The sequence below is a fragment of the Gymnoscopelus braueri genome, assembly GCF_963280865.1.
Source record: "Gymnoscopelus braueri genome assembly, chromosome: 8".
Lineage (NCBI taxonomy): Eukaryota > Metazoa > Chordata > Actinopteri > Myctophiformes > Myctophidae > Gymnoscopelus > Gymnoscopelus braueri.
The window spans coordinates 39,191,055-39,213,919 of NC_137609.1; the positions used below are offsets into that span (position 1 = coordinate 39,191,055).

At 40.9% G+C, this 22,865-nt stretch overlaps 3 protein-coding genes across 4 annotated transcripts in view; all 3 read right to left on the minus strand.

Annotated features, from left to right (window-relative positions):
• Positions 1 to 5,710: 5,710 nt before the first annotated feature.
• Positions 5,711 to 6,664, minus strand: LOC308090839 (erlin-2-like; the record flags this gene model as incomplete). The annotated part of the gene is made up of 1 exon (XM_080436112.1): positions 5,711 to 6,664. Exon 1 carries the CDS (start codon positions 6,554 to 6,556, stop codon positions 5,711 to 5,713), a length of 846 nt encoding a protein of 281 aa, XP_080292238.1. The 5' UTR covers positions 6,557 to 6,664.
• Positions 6,665 to 8,597: 1,933 nt separating this feature from the next.
• On the minus strand, positions 8,598 to 9,584 carry LOC308090840 (ubiquitin-conjugating enzyme E2 J2-like; the record flags this gene model as incomplete). Its single annotated transcript, XM_080436113.1, has 1 exon — positions 8,598 to 9,584. The coding sequence occupies one exon, from the start codon at positions 9,582 to 9,584 to the stop codon at positions 8,598 to 8,600; it is 987 nt and encodes a 328-aa protein (XP_080292239.1).
• A 4,018-nt stretch (positions 9,585 to 13,602) lies between these two features.
• Positions 13,603 to 22,865, minus strand: part of mcama (melanoma cell adhesion molecule a) — an 81,240-nt gene continuing 71,977 nt past the window's right edge. Inside the window, exons 14-16 of one of the 2 annotated variants that reach the window (XM_080435531.1) lie at positions 18,752 to 18,881; positions 18,304 to 18,421; positions 13,603 to 16,982 (exon numbers count right to left, since the gene is read on the minus strand). In XM_080435531.1, the coding sequence (XP_080291657.1) occupies positions 16,962 to 16,982; positions 18,304 to 18,421; positions 18,752 to 18,881 (269 nt within the window). In that variant the 3' untranslated portion in view covers positions 13,603 to 16,961. Of the gene's footprint in view, positions 16,988 to 18,303; positions 18,422 to 18,751; positions 18,882 to 22,865 lie in introns of both variants that reach the window. The other variant, XM_080435532.1, reaches the window with a different exon arrangement.

Sequence of the window (22,865 nt, forward strand, 5' to 3'; positions counted from 1 at the left end):
ACGACACAAAACAAAACCGTTGCCTGACACTAATGTTGTTGCCAGACCCAGGGGGTCAGGCCTACATGAGGCTTTGTCGGTCCCCCTTTGCTATATATGGACGAAAACGTTTTCTTACATGTCCCTCTTTTTGATTGGCCAACAGGGCCGGATACAGAAATTATTAACTGGGGGGGCATTAATAAATGCTGGGGGGGCGGCGAACATTTTTTGGCTGTTTTTTGGCTGTTTTTTCGGCTGTTTGTGTATTACTGCTTCCTATTGTTCTTTTGAGCTTGTTTTCCTAGGCTTCTTTCTCTCGCAATATCTGGCAACACTGCCCATGGAAAATCAGGGCAGAGGATTATTTGAATTGTGCAATGATACATGATGGAATATGATTAAGGATTATTTTGATTATGGTAAGCTCACATTTCATATCATGACATAAATGTAACTTTCAAAGAAAAGGGGGCAGTCAGGGCATTTGGGGGGGCCCCTGTTGGCCAAGCTTAGCGTGACGTAGTTTAGAAACCATTCAGATTTCCGGCCATTCAGATTTCAACCACTAGGGGTCTGGCAGTACCAGGTCCCCTGGTTCCCTTGTTTTTCTTGCAGCCGTGTCCTGATGTTGGCGTTATACCAGTGCAGTAACTGTTGTCATAGCCTGTGTGTGTACTTCATTATACTAGTGCAGTAGGCTACCTGTTGTCATAGCCTGTGTGTGTACTTCATTATACTAGTGCAGTAGGCTACCTGTTGTCATAGCCTGTGTGTGTACTTCATTATACTAGTGCAGTAGGCTACCTGTTGTCATAGCCTGTGTGTGTACTTCATTACACTAGTGCAGTAGGCTACCTGTTGTCATAGCCTGTGTGTGTACTTCATTATACTAGTGCAGTAGGCTACCTGTTGTCATAGCCTGTGTGTGTACACCCTTTAAAGGTCACCCCAAGAAAAAAGCATTGGAAAAATTATTTCTTTGCATTTTTTATTTATTTGGGGCAATAGTAACAACTATCAATTATAATTTCTTTAACAGACCCAACAGTTTTCCAAATATAGGCCTCTACCAAACGGTTGAGATGTCACTTTATGGTAATGGTAAAAGTTTCATGCATATACATTGATTTATATGCATTCACTGAGAAATATGTCTCCCATTATGTTCCCCAGTCTCTTCTGCTTGTGAGAGTTGATCAGCATCATCTGTTTGGTCATCTTTTGTCCATCAAAATAGTCCATTTTTTATTTCAGCGCCACTACCTTTACCATTAAATGACAATTCAACCATTTGGTTGAGCATGTTTTTTTTAGATAGGAATAAAATCATACTAATACATAAATATAATGAAATAACATTATATGTATTATATTAACAACACTGAATTAGCAAAAGCCCTATTTATCCATAGCAAATAGTACATTTTAATTACTTTAGTTTAGCTTCACTACTTACCATAAAGTGACAAACAACCCGTTTGGTAGAGCATGTTTTCAGAAAATTATTAGACCATTATTAGATTTTTTTTTATTGTATCAAGCTACATAATCAGGTTCAGTAACACCTCTGAGATGATAATATGACAAAAAAAAAATCTTACCTCTGAAATTTCAACCAAAAAAATCCCACCTTTCAGGAGTGGATTAATTGATTTTCACTTCCTAAAAAGTGGCTACCTGAGAATCCATGTGACTGGGAAACAGTGACATCTGGTGGACCTTTTTTTGCCATAACATACCTCAACCAAATGGTAGAAAGGGCTCAATCAGGTTGAGTTAAGTTCAGCAATGTTGTCAATGAGAAATAGTGACTTAAAATGTGCTCTACCAATTGGTTGAGCAGACTGTTAAAGGGTTAAAGTTATACTAGGTAACTTTAAAAAAAACAAAAAAACTAAAGTTAAATTGTATATTCTTTGCAAGGGGCAAATGTTTCACAACACCCACCCAATGAATTTCACCCCCGAAAGCCTTTTATAAACATATTCTCTATTGAAAGTGGAGTGGGGGCGTCTTTCCCACGAAAATGACGTCATCCGGCCGGAAAGCGGAAACGGAAATGCACCGGTTTGGCCCGGAACTACCGCGCTAGTAACAAAAAGGAATATCACGCTGTTTTTATGGCTTTATAGGATTTGAAGATGGAAAAACAACAGCAAAATAAAACACCGCTGACGGTAACTAAAGCTCCACTGGCTGAGAAAAACGATGCGCAGATAGTATAAAACAACAAAATGAACGCTTTTTGAAACGCTTCCGCCTTCCGGTGAAAACAAATGGAATTCTGGGTAATGCAGGACTCAGCTAAAGACCTGCAATGACGGCAGTGACCAGCAGAGGTTGCTAAAAGAAATTGTTGGACTGTCCAGGTACGACTTTAAAGACCTGCAGTCTGGACCAGTGTTGCCAGATGTTGTTAGAGAAATAAGCAACCAGGTCTAGGAAAACAAGCCCAAAAGAAGTGACTATAGGCCACATGAGCACTTTAAACCTGCATAGTGTATCGGCTATTTGAAAATAGCGGATCTACAAGCTCACAATGCATCACGATGCGAAGCGTCTTGAAATAAAATGTGGAATTCTTCAACATAGCATGGAATAATAACACATCAACACATGTCATCAACAAATACAAACGGCTATAATTATGTAATGACGCCTCCTTTCGATGGGAATTGAAATCTACCTCCCCTTGTGGTCTTCTGATAATGTTTTTGTGATCTATCTAAGGTGAGGTTATCCCCCCTCACCTTTTCACCTTGTTCGAAAGTAGAACAGCTTCAGCCAGCGTGAAGCCTGAACCCTAACATCCCTATTCTGGGGGAACGTGGCCGAAAATAAACCATCTACGCCCAAATATGGAGTGTGTTGGTGGGCATAAAAGGGATGGGCATAAAAGGGACAAGGACTGACAGATAGAGATCTCCATATATGGGCATAAAAGGGACAAAGATTGACAGATACAGAGATGATACGCCCATATATGGGCCAGACCCTCTAGTCACTAGAGGTTCTCACCTACGTCACTTAAAGTGATATATTTCAAAAGGTATACAACACTAGAGTCTAGTGTTATATACCTTTTGAAATATCACTTTAATTCTATAATGGAAGTCAATGGGGCTCGGATCGGGCTGAAACTGTGTCCGAATTTGGATATATTATAGAATACATGTTTATTTATTTGCACATATGTAGACTGCAGACTTCACCTAGATCTTATAAACAATGCTGACAGATAACAAATCCCTCAATGGATGTTTAAAAAGACAAGTGTAAAACCATTATAATTTTACTCATTTTTAAAGTTCAGTGTAATTCTTGTTTTAAAAGGCACATTTCAGAGCAACACACAATATAAGCACAATATATATGTTCTTAAGGAAAAATTGTTGCCATTCTTTTTCAGTTGGTCTGCCACACAATAACATCTGTCCTTACTTTTCCCTGCAGTATATCAAACTTACCCCCTGGATCTGATCCCCTCTCCGGTATCGTCCTCCTCTACTTACTCTATTATGCCCTTTCCTTCACATTTAAGAACATGAGTATAGGATCACGTGGGAACTAATACTCTTTTCCATGGAGAACATAGTAACATTTATAATATCCATTACATTACAAATGTAAAATGCAGATCTATAACTGTCATTGTGTCACTGTCTATTGTGACAAGTATTTTGTGGAGAAAAAGTCCATGTCCATATATTGCTTTACATATCGTTGCTGTCAGGCAGAAACCTGTATCTCTATATTCAATGCCAAACTTCATCATACAAGTAGTGAAAATAGCAGATCTACAAGCTCACAACGCGATGTGACGCATTGTGAGCTTGTAGATCGGCTATTTTCACTATTGTAAAATGTTTTTAAAGTTATACAAAAAGGATCGATTTTGAACATGCAGTACAAGGCTTCTGCCCGACAGTGACGATATCTAACCGGCAATTGAAAGTGAAAAGGTCGATGGCCTGTTATTAAAATCCTCACCTGAACCTGTACCAAAATTCTGATGGAACTTCTGACGGAACTACTTGCTCTCTCCACCAAATTCAGAACAATGTGCATACTGCCTTAAAATGTGAACGGCTCTTTTTTGTATTTATTTTTACAGATTATCTCTTTTACAGAAATTAGTATCAGAACCATATAATGACTCTGTCATCATCTGCTAGATTACTTTTAAACTGGGCCAAAATGTTCAAACTGTATCTGTATCTGTATCTGTAACAGATAATGACCTTTCAAACAAAACAACTGTCAGTAGACTTTTGATACTCTTATAGCTGTGTAAAATGTGATCAGCAGAAGAAAGTAATGTGCAACATCCTCCAAAACACAGCCAAAATTATTTGTATGGCATCACACCCTTAAACCAGTTCAGTATATCTCTGCTGTCGGGCAGAAACCAGCTACGTCCAAAATATATAAACTTTTCAGGAAATGAAAAAAAAAAAGAATGTTTTCAAATTTGGTATGGTGACTGACTACATTGTCAGATACTTGAATGTGTCCTTATATTATCATGACTTTACCCAAATACAGCTCAAGTGGAGTTAGGAGGTTTTTGACCATTCATGTTTTACGTCTAATTCTATTCCCCCATTCTAATCATTCTAATCAATGGGGGACAAACCACCTAACTCCACAAGTTGGTTTTACAGAATGTTCGAGGATCCAATGTAGTTAGGTAGGTTTAGTCAGAAGTGCTTTTTTTTTTAAAGATTTTTTTTGGGGGGATTTTTATGCCTTTATTTTAGAGGATAGTGAAAGTAGGCTGACAGGAAATGGGGAGAGAGATGGGGGGTGACACGCAGCAAAAGGCGTTGGCCCAGGCCCAGACGTGCCTTTTTAATACTTTTCATTGGTTCAATATTTGTAAAACCCACACACAGACGTAAAGGGTGTTTAATAGCAGTGGTTCTCAACCTGTGGGTAAGGACCCCCAGGGGTCCCCACATGATTTGGGGGGGGGGGACGACCACTGTTCAATAGCATGGTTTCTGCCCGACAGCGACAATATATTCACTAAAGACATATTACAGAACAAACAAAAATGTAATGGAGGGGTGATATTACATACAAAAGGCAATAGCGACAGCACCTTGCTTTCAACATCTATTGATATTTGCTTACAGTATACAGTATACTTTCTGGTCAGTACAGGCAGAGGATCTTCCTTTGTGGGGTGGGAGTTTTACGAGCTGAGGGGCCACACTTCAGCCTGCTGGTCCTCCTGCGATTAATATATTTTACAATGTTTGATTCCATTCAGGACAGAAGTTCACAGAACTGAAGTAAACACTGTAGCAGAACTGAGGTAAACATTGTAAAATATGCTCACGGTTGAAGACGATCCAATTTTATTTAAATACACATAGGATTATGTGCAGTGATTATAAGCAGATTGTCCTGTGGGTCACCCCACACCTGCCGTATCTGACCATAGCGAACCAGCAGAAATAAGGTCCATATCCAGGGGCGGGGAATAAACAGTCACCACTCAGAGACTGGAGTTTTCATTCTCAACAATTACATTTATTGTCAGAGTTCTTTAGCAATCCATACATTCGGGTCAAATCAATATATAGAGCAATTAGTCCATAGAATACATTTTATTCTGTTGAACGTGGCATCTGCATGTGTTCAGATCACAGTGCCCCGTTCACTTCAAATACAAGCCATTATATACCAAAACATTTGTTAGAGATAAGACTACCTTCTCCCTTTATTCCATGTCCAGGACAGGCTCACCCAGGATGCCAATGGCTGCAGATGCCTTGATGGCTGAGCCAGGGGATCCGGAGTCCACAAACATTTTTGGGATGTTGTTACCAAAGTAAATTTTACTGTTGGCTGCGATGGCCTTGAACTTCATCAGCTGCAGATACTCTGGTGTTAGTTTCATCTTATTGGCCTCAGCTTCTCTCTGTGCTGTGTAGAATTCTGCATCTGCCTTGGCCCTCTGCCTGGCAAGTAAAGCACCGTCTTCAATTTGAGAGGTCTTTTTCTCTGTCTCCTTTTCCATGACTTTCTGTCTATACTTGATCTCAGCCACTTGGGCCACCTTCTCAGCCTCAATCACAGCTTTCATCCTCTCCGTCTCTGCCTCCTTCTGCACAACCTTCTGAGTCTGTTGTGTAATCAGCAACCTGGTCTTCTCACTCTCCATGATCTCGTAGTTCCTGCGAATACTCTCTGGGATTTTGGGCTTTGTGACCCGGACCGCCTGTATGATAAGACCAGGGGCCAGAGATGTTAGATCCTCCTGCAGTGTTTTCTTCAGATTCTCATCGATCTGATCAAATAAGCCAATGTAGACCTCCTGTAGCGTGTGTACGCTACAGAATTGATTGAGCTCATGATGCACTTTGTTAAATATCAAGAGTTTGTCATAGTCAGCTGTGAAGTTCCTTACTATGTCGTACACTGCTGAAGGACTAAGATAATTCACCACTTCTATGCGGTCGAAGTAAATCATCACTCCCCCACTTGTGCCGCACGGTACATTCTTCACCTCATCAGTCTGCAGAGTTGTCTGAACAGCTTTATGAGTGGTGATAAAGGGAAGCATCAAGTGAAAGCCAGGACCACTGGTGGCTGTCAGGAGAGCTCCTCCCCTGTAATAAACTCCGGTGTGTCCCTCCTCGATCTTGTGGACTGAACACAAAAATGTTACGGCTGCGATGATCAAGAATACGATACTCCACTCTGCCATCCTGTGTTTTGTGTTGTCTTCGGACGCTCACACGACCTTATACTGTAGGTGACTGATGACATAGATGACTGATGTCACAAGGCCGGCCACATGAAGTCCAAGACCCACATTGGAGACACACCATTCCTATGTGGATCCCAATATGCACATCATTAGGTTTTTAAAAAATGCGCTCTTTAAAGGTATCATGACATTCATTTTCACTTTTTTTATTTTCAATGTTTTATTTGGGGTTTTATGACCTCAATTACACCCAAAAAACCTGAACTTAGAACATTCAGTGGATTTTCTGTGGTCTGGGGTTTTCTGAATAATTAGGCTGAAAAGTTATCTGAGCTTGGCCCTTCGACAGTGAGGTCACAGTCGATTAATCCCGCCCACTCTCCTCCTCGCCCCTCCCCTCCCCTATCCTTTCCTTTGGGGGGGGGCGGAGCAGAGGCGATGATTGACAGGCAAAATCCCTCACCAGCGACACCCGCAGGCAAAGATTTCTTTTTTCATTGCAGTTGAAAAGGCTTTAGAAATGTGAGAGAAAAACACCTGCCATGAATCACTGGAATGGAATTTTTCACTTAAAACTTTTTGTACACTTTTGAAGGACCAGGACAAAGACTTTGAATGTGGTGTAAAAGTGAATGTCATTAAACCTTTAAGAAACACGTTTTTGACAAGTAAAAAACAAAACAAAAAAGCTTTACGTCCCCCATGTGCAATCGGGGGTCGGTTTGAATCTATTTCAGCGCATGCGTCTTGGCCGAACGTCTCTACAAACGGGAAGGGAAGCTGCGGGCAGGAAGGGCCATCTTTGAGTGCCCCAGCAACCCCCTACGGGCTGGGGCAAGCTCCTGGCTGTCAGCAGGGGGTGTTGAACGGCAGCAGTAGGACGGAAGCGATATATCCTCCCGGTGGGGGCTCCTCAATGACAGGTGAGCCAGCAGGTTTACGATAGCAGTGGCAAAACACAGAAATGTGTGGAGAGGGTTAAGTGTTAACTAAATTGGGTTAAGACTGGGTAAAAATAGAGGCTTCTCTAAATGTGAAAGAAAAAAAAAAGAAAGAAGAATAAAACAACTTTACAGCTACCAAAGGGTAGACTGTTCCCTGACAATGCAGGCATACTGTGAATGAATTATTGGTTATCAGTTAAATCAACTGTAGTGGTTAATATACTATCTTTCTTCACCATCACTCAATTAGACTTGGAAAAACATCCATTTGAAGATAAAGCATTTCACATTTCTGTTTTGACTTTAGAAAGTTTGGTCTGAGTACCATTGCACAGAATAATCACCACATCTGCCTAAACCCAGCCTTTAGGTCAATGCTAAATCACTGCCATTTTTTAATCTGCTCATAATTTCCTTCCTTCTACCCTATTGTGATTGTGATATTGTGAAACATTTTCAGGGGATTTACTTCCTTATGCATTAGAAACGCATGCCCCTCCGGTCATGCAATACTGTTTTTCCCATTGTACCTGTTTTGGATTGATGGATTTATGGATATGCTTTGGTCAACCTCCCATCAGACCGACTTCATTATGTTTAATTGTCCTTTGTCTGTACTGACCTGAACCAAATGTATTTCCCATGTGGATAATTAACCACTTAAACCCAGCATCCTTATCATGGCTTGGAAGGCTTTTGCAGAAAATAGCCGATTGACAAGCTCACAACGCTGTGAATGTTGAGAGCTTGTCGATCGGCTATTTTCAGCGAAAGCCTTCTCGCATTGACAAGAGTGCAGAAAATACACTAGTATAGAGCCCTGAGGGACTCAGGTCAACCATATGGAGCGTAAGTGGTTAGGGAAATCTAATCTAAATCTTCATTTGCTCCACACAAAAAAAGACACATTTTCAACTGGAAAAAAGCCTGTGTGTTCCTTCTTGTTCCTTTTAATGCTCAGTGAGCGACAGCTGCAATATCCTCTCCAGCTCCTCTTTCTCCTGTTGCATCCTCCTGTGCTCATCGTCCTCCTGAGCTCGGGCTGAGAGCTCCATGGCCAGGCGGAGGTCCGGGTCGAGGCCAGAGTTGTCCCTCTGCGACAGCTGCAGTATCCTCTCCAGCTCCTCTTCCTCTTGCTTCCTCATCTCGTCTTCCTGGACGTGAGCTCGGGCCGAGAACTTGAAGGGGTTCTCGTCGAGGGATAGCTGCAGCACCCTCTCCAGCTCCTCGTCCTCTTGCCTCCTCCTCCTCTGCTCGTCTGCCTCTTGAGCTTGGGCCGAGAGCTCCATGGCCAGACGGAGGTCTCGGTCTACGTTGATATCGGGGGGCTCGTAGAGGGGGGCGCGTTGAGGCTCGCCGTCGTCGGGCACCTCGTCGGAGAGGGCTAGGGGCTGGGGGAGGATGCCCAGCTCCTCTTGGGCCTTCTGCTTCTGTTTAACCTCATCAGCTACGTCCGGAAACAGCTCACAAAACTCTTTGTCCTGGAGGTTGAAGGCCAGGCTTTGGGCTGACAGTTGTCTTTTTTTGGCATCGGAGGTGATAATGCTGCCCAGGGTGGAGTCTTTCCCCACCATGAAGCTAAGCAGGCCTGTGAGGATAGTGGATACGGACCAGACAGGATTCCATGTATCTGGGTGGTGGTCTGAGATGGACAGACATAAACGTGAGTTGCACGCAAATCTCCCATTTGGTGTTATCATGTAGATACTGGGTGGTTTGAAAGGGAATTCCTGTGGAAATACGAGTTTACCATGGTAGTATCCTCCTTCATAGGGGGTTTTCTCCGGACCTCTAACAAGATAGTGCCATTCCAGAATGTTGGAGGGGAGAGGTTCTGCACTGATGAAAGGCACTGGGTCTTTCTTTATTTTGAGGTAATCCTGGTTTAGTCGTTGGATGGCTGTAATCGAAGCGTTCTTGTTCCTGTTGTTGTTCATAGCTGCTAAGGTCCAGCGTAAGGCATCTACTCCTTGGCTACACCAGATTAAAATCTGTTGTTTTCACTGTGACCTTCAGATCTTATATGAGATTTATGAGACTGACCGAGATTTGGTCTGATGTCACTGTTACGTATTTTAGCCAAAGCCTTACTATAAATGGACTGACGCCTGCCTGTGGTGTCATGAGACTGTTGATCGCTGAAGGCTGCCTCCAGTCTTTGGATAAAATAAATAAATCATGTCACGACCCCGAGTCGTTCGGATATGTGGTTGTACAGAACTGCCGATCCGACCGATATGTCAATATAAAGGCATTTACGGATATCCAGTTGTCCAGAACTGCAGATCCAACCGATATACCCATATATGGGCATATATGGGACAACGACTGACATATACAGAGATCTCCATATATGGGCATGAAAAGGACAAGGACTGACAGATACAGAGATCTCCATATATGGGCACAAAAAGGACAAGGACTGACAGATACAGAGATCTCCATATATGGGCATAAAAAGGGACACATGGGTCCAACGGGTCTGACAAAGCCCCCAACACTTAGACTCAGACATATCGGTCGGATGGGCGGTTCGACGTAGGTGTGAGCTATTTTCAAATGATGTAATGTATATAGGTTTAAAGTGGTTAATAATATATAAATGTAAAGCAGTGAAGGACAGATCAGCTATGAAGACTTCATACAAGTGATGACAGTGAAGTCAAGGCTGATTTGTTTTATGTAAAAACTGTGCCTTTTTTTCTTTGCATAGGCTCTTTTATTGTCTCCGCCAGGCCGAAAGGCATGGCGAGAGAGTATGTTTTCGCCCCTGTCCGTCCGTCCGTGTGTCCGTCCGTCCGTGTGTCCGTCCGTCCGTGTGTCCTGTCTGTGTGTTAGCACCAAATCTCCGGCACCGTTGGCCCGGACGCTGCGAAACTGTGCACACACACTCCCTGGATGCCAATTCAGAACCTCTGCCTCAAATTTTTCACATGGGCTTGTTATAGCGCCACCAGGAGGCCGATTTGTGCAAAACCCATTTTTTCCCTTTACTCCTACAGTTTTTAACCAAACCTCATGCAAATCGGTACACAGTATCTCTATAGTCATGTGATCAACCCTCATCTGTCCGATTTCCCATATTCCATCCTCATTGGCTAAGGTTACCATCCAAAGTTTGCAGGATTGGTCCGTTTTCAACAAACTGCCTCAAATCATGAACGCAGCTTGCCATTTCCATAAAATTGCACACGCACATTCCCACTATCATGGTCATTATCAGGTTAGTATCATACTAACATGATACTGACATGATGCTGACATGATACTGATCATGATAATGAGTCGAACTAGGGCATTAATTTATGAAAAAACATAACAAGTTAAAATATGGAATAAGAAGTTTCTGCCCGACAGTGACGATGAGAGAAAATAAAACATTTTGAATACTGCTGTGTCAAGATCTTTGTGGTCTCAGCTATTGTTTTGAGGTCCATACTTCCCCGCATCATCAGCGTCAGTGGTTTGGAAAGAGAATTCTCCCCAACCCATCACATTGTGGTTTAACACAGCATGCAGTTTTGGATTAGACAGTGATGTAAAGTAACTAAGTAACTTTACTCTGTACTTAAAGTACACTTTCAAAGTACTTTTACTTCACCTGAGCATGTTAGTTTTTAGATCCTTATACTTATACTTTTACTCTACTACATCTCAGAGACAAATATTGCACTTATTACTCCACTACAATTATTTGACAGCTTTAGTTACTCTCATCAAACATAGGCCAAAAGCATGTAATGCTTAAGCCAGGGTGGAATGATCACATCCAAGAGCTTCATGCAGAGGCTAGAATGGCTTTTAAAAGATGGGCTGAGTCTGGCAAAAGTAGACATGGCCCTCTGTTTGAGTATAAAAAACAGACTAATGCTGATTTTAAATATGCCCTTAGGTTTATTAAAAGAAATGAGAATGTGATGAGGTCAGATTCACTGGCAAAGAAGCTACAAAAGCATAATGTGAATGATTTCTGGAAGGAAATTAAAATGATAAACAATTGTAAAACATCTCTTCCATCAAATATAGATGGAGTGAGTGGTTCTGATGAAATTTCACAGCTATGGCAGAAACAATATTCTGAGCTGTTCAACTGTGTAAAAAGTAATCTGGTTGTAGTGGAAAATGTAGATTTGAATGATGAGGTGATTGTTACTCCTGCTGAAATTCATGAAGCAGTTTTGAAGCTAGGTGATAATAAGGCCTGTGGTCTGGATAAGATAACAGCTGAACATCTTAAGCTAGCCAGTAGGAAACTGTGTCCTTTGGTTGCTATGTGTTTTACAGGTTTTTTTGTTCATGGGTTTTTACCTGTTTCTATGCTCTCTGTTGTGTTAGTGCCGGTCATTAAAGACAAAGTGGGTAAGGCTGCTAAACAGCTCAGATAACTATAGGCCAATAGCCTTGGCCAGCGTTTTGTCCAAAGTGCTAGAGACAATTCTACTGAGTAGACTTGAGAGGTTGATCCTGTCTGCTGATAACCAATTTGGATTCAAACGAAAACATGGCACTGATTTGTGTATTTTTGCACTGAAAGAGATTTTAGATAAATATAGTAGGCAGAATTCTACTATGTTTGTTTCTTTTATTGATGCCTCTAGGGCCTTTGACCGCATTAATCATGAAAAGTTATTCTTAAAACTGACGCAAAGAGGGGTCCCTAGTTTCTTAGTCAGAATCTTGGTGTTCTGGTATGCTCACCAGACAATGAGAGTAAAATGGGGGAAGTCAATATCTGCTCCTTTTCATGTGACCAATGGTGTCAATTATTTCTCCTTTCCTTTTTAATGTTTATATGAATGATTTATCATTGATGTTAAATGCATGTGGGACAGGGTGTAGAGTTGGTGACTCGTTAATTAATCACCTGTGGTGAATGTATGGGGATGATTTGGTCATCTTTAGTCCATATAGTGCTGGGCTACAACAGCTACTGAGGATTTGCTCACAGTATGGCTTTGATTTTGATATAAAATACAATGCTAAAAAGAGCAAGGTCATGATTGTCCGAAGTAGGGAAGACAGACAATCTACCTTTCCTGACTTCTATCTGGCTGGCACTGCCCTTAGTGTGTGCAGTGAGATTACTTATTTGGGACATATTATCTCCAATGACCTATCAGATGACAAGGACATCTATAGGCAGCGGAAGCTGTATGCCCAAGCAAACATGCTGTCGCAAATTTAGCATGCTCAGTACCTGTGAAGATCTCTCTGTTTAGATCCTTTTGTACACCACTGTATACTGCCCACCTTTGGAGTCGCTACAGGCAAGGTAGCATCAGACGCCTTACAGTGGCCTATAATGACTGCATGAGGCTGCTGCTGAGAGCTCCAAGAAGCTCCAGTGCAAGCCAGATGTTTGTTAGTGTTGGGGTACCCACCTGTGCTGCTGTGCTACCTAACCTTATGTATAGGTTTATGTGTAGAGGATCTGAGTCAGTAAATGACATAATCGCTGTAATAACGGACCCCACACGCAGTTCTGTCAGGTTCACCTCTAGACTGTGGAACCATTGGCGCACATGTCTGTATGTCAGAAACTGAACAATGTGGGCTATTTGCAGTATTTGTATTTTATTTTCTGTTTTTATTGTGTGGTGTTGTATTATTGTGATATGGATCTTCCTAGGTCTGAAATAAAGATTGAATTGAATTTGCAGATTCTGACTATTAATTCAAAATATACATTAAGCACTTAAGCCCTATTTTATACTTCGGCTATTGAAAAATCGCTGATCTACAAGTGAAAAACACACGGCACCAAAGTATATTTTGATGCCAAGTATTTATACATTGTGATATTACTACTGTTAGTAGTAATTATTCTTGCACTGTTTGGATTAGATTAGATAACATCACATTTGGAGTGGTTTTGGATTACAGGTCTGTCAGACACTGCTCTGTTTTATATCCCTACAATCTTTCCAAATAAAACAAGACACAATTCATTTCAAGTGGAACATTTTTTTTTATTTGGCATTGCTTTTCTTGCAAAAAAGGGAGTTATAAAAATGCAAGCTTCAAATAACAACATGTACAGTACTTAATTTACACATTTAAAACAAAAACAAAAAAAAGTTATGACAAACAATTGAACAGTGCAGGTTCAGAAGTTTTAAATTTGTAAGAAAATCCTATAATATTGAGCAAAAAGAAAAGAGAAAGAAAAAGAAAGGATAAGAAATGCTCGTGTTTGCAGACCTACACATTCTGAACCGTTTCCAAAGACACCACAGTATAATAACTACACAACTCACATCCAAACTAGAGCCAGCTGAACAAAAAGGCACAAAGTCTATTTCTCTTTGCTTCCTACACGTCGCCGCTGTCGGGTGGAAACCTCATATGTCCAAAACGGTTACTTTTCAGAAAATGGAAAAATTCTATAATTATAAAACCATCCACTTTCACATCCACTTAAAAAATAGCAAAAATAGCAGATATGAGCTTGTAGATCGACAATTTGTGCTACTTTTGTGTGACACTGTAGTATGACACAGTAGGGCATTAAATTACGAGAAGAAAACATAAATAGCTGAATTATGGAGATAAAAGGTTTCGGCCCGACAGCGAACGACATGCTGTGGTATGACATGTGGGCTAACAGAGAGCAGGCTTGGCTGGCTGCAGTAACCAAAATGATACAGCTTCAACATGTCAAAGGTTTGTCTAACCTCAAAGATATGCCTGGACATTCTCCCAAAAACTGTGAAAATGTAACTTTCTTCTGATTACAAGGGCATTACATATCGCTACACTGTAATGCCTGACTAATACTTAGTTTTGCGTCGGTATCGCGTACTGAAATAATAAAGAAAACGTCGCAGTGCGACACATTGTGACCTTGTAGATCAGCTATTTTCGGTGTGACACCCATGCGCAACTAACTCAGGCTTAAATATAGCAAGCCACTGGGCAGTGTTGAGCGAGTGGCAACCAAAAACAAAGCAAAAAAACCTACATAGTAAGCATCCAGAAATCAATGGTTCATACAAACAAGAGTGACCCTTCGGGTTCCCCCCATTAATACAAAGAAACAATACAAAACAAACCATCAAAACAAAACAGGAACATTTGAATTCAGTGTACTATGATGCATTCTCAAAAAAAAAGACAAGTCTCTGCAGATTATTACTAATGCACAACCTCGTCAAAGAACAAAAACAACAAAAATGACAATCTGGGGTTTAAACTATTTACAAACAATACAAGAGCTTAACAGTAGTTTGCAAAAGAACATCTTTGTCTGAATGCTCCAGTACCTGCAATTCTTTCCCTCTACCCGTGATGATTTGTTTTTGTTCTATCGTATGGCAAAACAGTAAAGTAGGATGCTGACATTTAATGGTGTTGTGCATGTAGTTAACTAACATGTATTTCAAAGACAGCTTTGCATTTTGAATTCGTTTTTTTCTTCAACGACCACTTGTTTTAAATATACTGGAAAGGTACTAATGAATATTCAATTATTTTGAACATGTCACAATTAAACCAATGTGTAACAATTGCAGCCAGATAGAAAAGGCCAGTTTACAGGATACTGGACAAATATTTTAAATGTCAAATCATACGAGTTTTGCACATACATATTTTACACCATGAAATGTTTAGCAAGGCTACTGACAGGGATGGTTTCTTGAGTTTGGGTGTTGTTAACACATTCCTACAGTACACAAGTCCCAATGGGCTTTATAAAACAGTGCAGATAAGATCTGAGGTTTGGCTCAGATTTCCATGTTAAAGCTGACTTTTGGCTCTTTTCCACTGCGATGGGTAACCCAGATAGTACTGTAGTCCAATAGTTCTTCCAATAGTACTGTGAAGTACTGTGATCATGATGGCTTTCTGTTTTTGTTTCCATTATAACCAGAACCATCCCTGGTTACGCGATCTGAGCTTGTAGATTGGCCAGTTCCAAAACATTTTTAAATGTTCTGAAAAACTTAAGTTCTGGGTTCCCAGAACTCAGGGTTAGTACCACATACTGAGCAGGGTCCCAAATTAGGTTCTAACAACCTTGTCTGAAAACGAGCCGTATAGGGTGTGGAAACAAACCCAGAACCCGTGAATACGTTGCATGGCACGGTTCACAGTTCACTTAAGTTCTTATAGCGGAAAAGAGCAATTTCTTGTCATGGCAGTTGAGCTTCAGTGTAGGGACTTGTGATTCTCTGAGGGTGCACAGGGGTCACTAGAGCGCCACCCAGAATGGCTATGTTCTTGACTGTAGAAAGAGCTTTGGACAGACATCATCAAACCCAGAAGACAGTGAGTGGAACCTGGAGGTCCTCTAGTCTGTGACGCAGGCAAGCCAAAGACGAAAACGGCTCCAAGAAAACAGAAAACAAAATCATGGATACGATGACTACTGTTTGAAAAAAATCCGTTGCCAAAATATCTTAAATTAACATAATATATATAATATATACACTTTCATAAAGTTTATGACGCAGATAATACAAACGTCAACATACGCACACGCAAAACGGCAAACGACTACATATCTTTTGGGGGAGAAAAAAAAAAAAAAAAAAACCTGGAGAACAACGGATCAATTCAAACATCTTCCAAAAAAAAAAAAAAATCTGTATATGTACACACCTTGTGGTCTTTGTCATTGTATGTATGTTTCATGAGTTGGTGTGTTTGTGTGTGTTTATGAATAATTGGTGTGTCTATATACTGGTGCGTGATTATGTATTGTATGTTTTCCCGTAGGAATTTGGCCAAAAAAGAAATATTTCCAATACTGCTGTACATGGTGGAAAAGAGCAGTGGTTCTCAAAGGAGGGGTGTTCCAAGGACCCCCGGGGTCCCTTGAGGGGGGGTTCTGACGTCCTTTCGACGTCAGAACATTTCTTCGGAAAGGGAGGTGATATAACTACACATTAACGTCATTCCGAGCTTCGGAAGGGCGGTCCCAGAACTTCTCCTTGGAACTCATGCACCTCCAGATATCCTGACTCTCTTGAGCTATAGTTCGGAAAGCCTGTCTGAACCGGAAGATTTTCCGACATCGGAAAGGAGTATGTATTGGCCTTAACTCTGAGAGCGTACAAATGGAACCGAATGCATTCGGTTCCATTTGTACGCTCTCAAGAGTTATCGGGGGTCCTTGAAATGAAAAGAATGTGAGAACCACTGGAGTAGGGATGGGTAAATTGAAGTGATGGCTGCAGAAGTCAGCCCTCAGAGGGCTCAGCATGGTGGTGGTAGTGGTGCTGCTGGTGGAAGGAAGGGGGCTTCCAGAGGGTCCCACGCAGTGACAGATTGTGTTTCAGCTGGCCCGCTCACAGCACTGCCTTCTGCACGTATCACTTCTGCAGCTCCATGTACTTTACTCCAAGGAGGAGGGAGGGAGAGAAAGAGGGGCAGACACGTGTTAATAACATCACCAAGCGGGGAAAACATCCCTAAAAACATGAATTAGGGATGCAATTGACTTTTTTCTAAGCAATTATTTGATATACTACTATATATATACATATCATCAACCACTTAAGCCCTATTTTATACTTTTATACATGTGACATGATACTGACCATGACAATGACACTGACTATGATACTGACATGATACTGACATGATACTGACATGATACTGACCATGATACTGACCATGATACTGACATGATACTGACCATGATACTGACATGATACTGACTATGATACTGACTATGATACTGACTATGATACTGACATGATACTGACCATGATACTGACCATGATACTGACCATGATACTGACTATGATACTGACATAATACTGACCATGATACTGACTATGATACTGACATGATACTGACCATGATACTGACCATGATACTGACCATGATACTGACTATGATACTGACATGATACTGGCCATGATACTGACCATGATACTGACCATGATACTGACCATGATACTGACTATGATACTGACTATGATACTGACTATGATACTGGCCATGATACTGGCCATGATACTGGCCATGATACTGACCATGATACTGACCATGATACTGACATGATACTGACATGATACTGACATGATACTGACCATGATACTGACCATGATACTGACTATGATACTGACTATGATACTGACATGATACTGACCATGATACTGACCATGATGCTGACATGATACTGACCATGATACTGACATGATACTGACATGATCCTGACCATGATACTGACTATGATACTGACATGATACTGACATGATACTGGCCATGATACTGACCATGATACTGACCATGATATTAGACACAATGACCAGTACCACGTTTGCATGTTTTTTATTGTGATTATGATGGAAAATTGGCTAGATGTGTAAGTGTTGAATGGGGTTTGTACAGATGGAAGCATGTCTAGAAAGCCTACTGAAGCCTAATTTATACTCGCCACTACTTGCTTGCCAAAAAGAACACATTTACAAGCCAATAACTTCTCACTTCTCAAGTAGATGTGACTTGTGACAGGGCAGGACATCCCTGTCACACAATTCAGAAACCACACCTCATTTGAGTTAATGAAAAAAAGTCTAGGATGAAATTAAGAAAATGAGCACTTGAATATATTTAACTGCCACCCTTGTCCCAAGAGCACCTCAGCCCCCAGTACATTTGCTATTGTTTTGTGCAATATTCCTATGTCATACTTGTTGTAGTTACCTGGTCGCTGGGAGCCTTCTGGTCCCCATTGACTCCCTTCAGAAGGACTACTTCCTCCGTCTTCGCCTCTGTCTTCATCTCCACAACAATGTCGTCTTTGGTAGTCTTTTCTTTGGTGCTGCAAACAAAGCAATCACAGAGTTATATCTGAAACCTGGCAACACAGCAAATAAGTAGAGGAATAAGTACCCCGATGCTTTACTAAAAGTACTAATACCACAATATAGAAATGCTCTGCTACAAGTAAAAGTCCTGTATTCAAAATTGTACTTGAGTAAAAGTACAAAATATGCATACATAAATAAATAATTGCCTCTGAGATGTAAGTCGGTTCTGGTTGGCTGTAGGGCTCAAAGTCTCTCTGTATTCAATACTTTTATTTCTCCTCTTCAAATGTTGGTTGATTATAAGCAACGGAGCAGAACTGGGAGCATTTGACGGTACTTACATCTCCTGCTTCCCGGAGCGTCCGCAGGGAATCTTGCCCTTCTTATGGAGGAAGTAGAGAACACTGCCCAAAATGGCCAGCAGCAGGATGCAAAGGATAATCACTACGATGATCACCCCACTGCCCTCAGCTACACACACACATAGAGAGAGAGAGAGAGAGAGAGAGAGAGAGAGAGAGATATGTTAATGAGACCCTCATCAGCAGGGTTGATTGACATTCAAGGTCCTTCCACACCGGGGGGTGTGGTGTTTTCATGCGATTTATTCATTTCTTACAAATTCTAGGGTCTTATCCCCTGTAAACACGCTCCTCAGCAATGATAAACGTTTGCATCATTTTTGTCTTTCCTGATCGGAAAGGGATTAACTACTTAAGCCCAATAGTGAAGATAGATGATTTTCAAGCTCACAAGGCATTGCAGCATGACCCGTTTTTGAGTTTCCCTAAATAGGAATGCCAGTTTTTATGTGGTTTAACAGCCCTGTAAACAATTGATCTCCCCCTCTCCCTCCCAGAGTTAAATGTACTACTTTGACTTGTCTTTTCAGGCAGAGAGAGTGAGAGAGAGAGAGCGAGAGAGAAAGCGAGAGAGTGATGAAAGACACATGCAATAGGCCAGGGCTACTCAACTTAAGATGGCTCAGGGGCCACTCAGCAAAATGCCAAAAGTCCAAGGGGCCGCCATAAAAATGACGGTCCTATTTTGGATTTTTCGATTTTGTAACACACAAGAAAATGGTCCCGTTCCGTTTTGTCAACGGGGGGGGGGGGGGGGGGGGGGGGGTTTCAGCACGGTTTCAGCACGGTTTCAGCTCCTATTGACCGATGACCCGGCCATCAAAAAAGAAAAAATATCCATGAATTCAAGGCTTCATGGAATGTGTAATTGATAGAAAATAAGTCATTTTTTGGGTGAACTGCTCCTTTAGGTGCTGCTGTGGATTCCAAGCCTGTGACAAAGTTCTGGCAGCTGTTGAAAATGTTGTGCCACAATCATGTAGTGTGACAGGTGATATAATTGCATCGCAGTAAGGAACATGGCAGACAATGCCCACATGCTGGCACAACATTTAAGGAGAAGTTCTTTGAACTAAGAAAGAGCACATGCATCAGCCCAAGGTACACTGAAGAATGAAGGTACAGTGGAATAAAGGGATATCAGCATAGTCGTTTCATGAGCACTATAATGTCTATAATGTGGTGTTTGAAATGTAACATGAGCCTAAAACCTTTGAGAGCATTTTACTCTTATTGGTCAGTTCTGATATACATTTTTAATATTTTCAAAGGATCTTTTCCTTTGATTTCAGAATATTACAGCTGCTCCAGACAGCCCTCTGATAACAAAGTGTTTGTATCATTATTATTTTTTTTACAAATGACATGCACTGCCCTTAGGCACATTAGCTGTATGCTGCATGAGTGGAGTGATATGCCTCAATTATTCCAATACTACAGAAGCACTAGTCTGACATGGCCCGACGAACAAAGATCTCCGCCTGCTGATTCGTCTCTGGGGAAATCTAAATTTAATGTAGGGACGAGAACAGCGGCGAGAACGGCTGCCTCGTTCCCCCAAAATTCGGCTCAAACATGGATAAAAATGCATTCTACTGTGCTGCCACCAAAACGTGGAATGACCTACCAAAAGACATAACGGTTCGTAACTCCCTACCCAAACTAACTTAAAAGAATTCCTGTCCTCAAAATACAAGTGAACATAGTTTAACTCCTTGAACATCTTGATAGTAGAATCCTCTTCCTCCTTTCTCTGTAAATATACCTTATGATTCTACTGATCTTTATTCCAATATGTTTTGTACTGTATTTGTATTTGATTGTATTGTATGTATTATATGTATTACTGATGAATTGAGTACAATGGACCACAATGGAAACAAGCCCTTCTGGCTTTTTGTGTTATCCTTTTAGCATTACCTTTGACTGTACTGTCAATAATCATGTTAAAGTATTCGATCAATCACAAACCAACACCTACTGCTTTGAAACACAAAAACTAATCAGGATAACCCTATAGTCTTTGCATTGGTTCTGCAATGCAGTTATTATTGTTTTAGCCCATTCACTGAATTTAGATGTCACCAGACGTGAAGGACAAATTTGCAAAATACAATTATTTAAACACTCCTGGGTAAAAATTGGAATGCAGTACAATTGAATTGGGAAACTGATCTGGGTACAACATTGGATACTAAAGAATGGGAGATCATATTTGGAAAATGCTTCACAAAGTGTCTAAATCTGTAAAGAATAGAATGATCAATTATAATTTAGTACACAACATATTTCACTCCTGTTAGATTGCATAGGAGGGGTGTATCTGATTCTGACATATGATGGCATTGTAAACAGGAGCAAGGTATGTTTTATCACATGGTAAGGGCTTGTACTAAAGTTAAAACCTTCTGGGAAAATGTTACACAATCTCTGGATGGGAAACATCATTGGCTACACTGTTCGTTGTGATCCTATAATGGGATTTAAGACTGATTGCAACAAACTGGAAGGATGCAGATTCAGCTGAAAGATGGACTGTGGTGGCAAACATTCCTAGAGGCCATATCTATGGAGAACTCTATACTGAGGAACAACGGTTGTGGAGAGTCATTATGGACATGGTGTGTAAAATCCCTACCTTCCCTATAATATTGAGTCACACACCGGTTGCGACGCAAATGGCTCATGATTTCTTTTTGGCATTAGTGGTTGACCTGAAATACACTATGCTTTGTGCCGCACTATGTATCTCTGGTATGTCCTACAGATCCACAGCTTAATGAACTGTTCATAACCCCTTTGTATTATTTTTGTTATTATTATTATTTACTTTTTGGTCTTTATTTAAATAAATTGTACATATTTTGTCCTTTTAGTTTAGTTTAGTTTTGTATACTGAAAAGAAAACCTAATAAAAGTTAAAAAAAGAAAAGAAAAAAAGATGTCACCAGACGACAGATGTATCATTAGGCGCATAGGAGGAGATCTCTGACTGTCTGGCTACAGGAGGCTGATCAAGCACCAGCTAGCTCCAGGCAGAGTATCTCCTGGACTCTCTGTCCTCTGGACCCGCTAATGTTCTCATTTCCCAGGCATTCAGAGAGCATTATGTAGATAATAATAATAATGTACCTTTATTGATGTACCTCGTTTTTGAGGGGGTCCTTATCACAAAGAGTACAATAAACAGAACAATACAACGAATACATCCCTGCATACACACACACACACAAACACAAAATACAAAACAAAAGCTCTCCTGTAACTGGCCGATCCCGCCCCACCTAATCACCCACAAAATGACAAACAAGAGCAACAGAATACATATTTGTATCGTCATTTTCATTACATAGCTTGACTATGTTACTGCCTACACCCGCTTTTTGCATCCTTTGATCTACATTGTACTGTATGTGTTGATTGATGTATGCAGTACATGGACTCAATGTAGCTTTGACCATTGAAACCCCATATAATTCATTGACCAGAGCTCTATACTAGGCCTCCTCCTCTTTTCCCTCTACACCAAATCTCAGAAATCTCCCAAAATAGCAGATGTACAAGCTCACAACGCGTTGTGAGCTTGTACATCTGCTATTTTTGTGAGCTTGTTGGTCTGCTATTTCCCCCATATGTTCGCTTCAGAATAGGGATGACAGGGTTCACATTGTTAAAACAGCATTAAAAGCACTAAAGCATCTATGTCATTTTAGATTTTAGCGTTGGCTATTCAAAAATAGCAGATATACAAGCTCACAGTGCGTCACTTTGTGCCGCACTGTGAGCTTGTACGTCTGCTATTTTTGGAAAAAATAAGAAGGCATTTGTAGAATTGGCCTCAGGTCTTAATGGGTTAAGACCATGATACAGCATAGTTCCCTGAAGCAAAGCAGAGTGGTCTCATCTTGGAATTTGAGTGGTTTGTTTGTTGATAGATCACGTGTCTCCAAACGGAGCCACGGCTACACTCACACTGCAGTCTAACTCACTTAATCTGTGGTCTATTGTTACCAGAAACCAAAAAGGTTAGATGTCCAAAAGTTTATACGCAGCAAAATCTCTTAACTTAACTTAATTTAAGAGGGTAAGAATG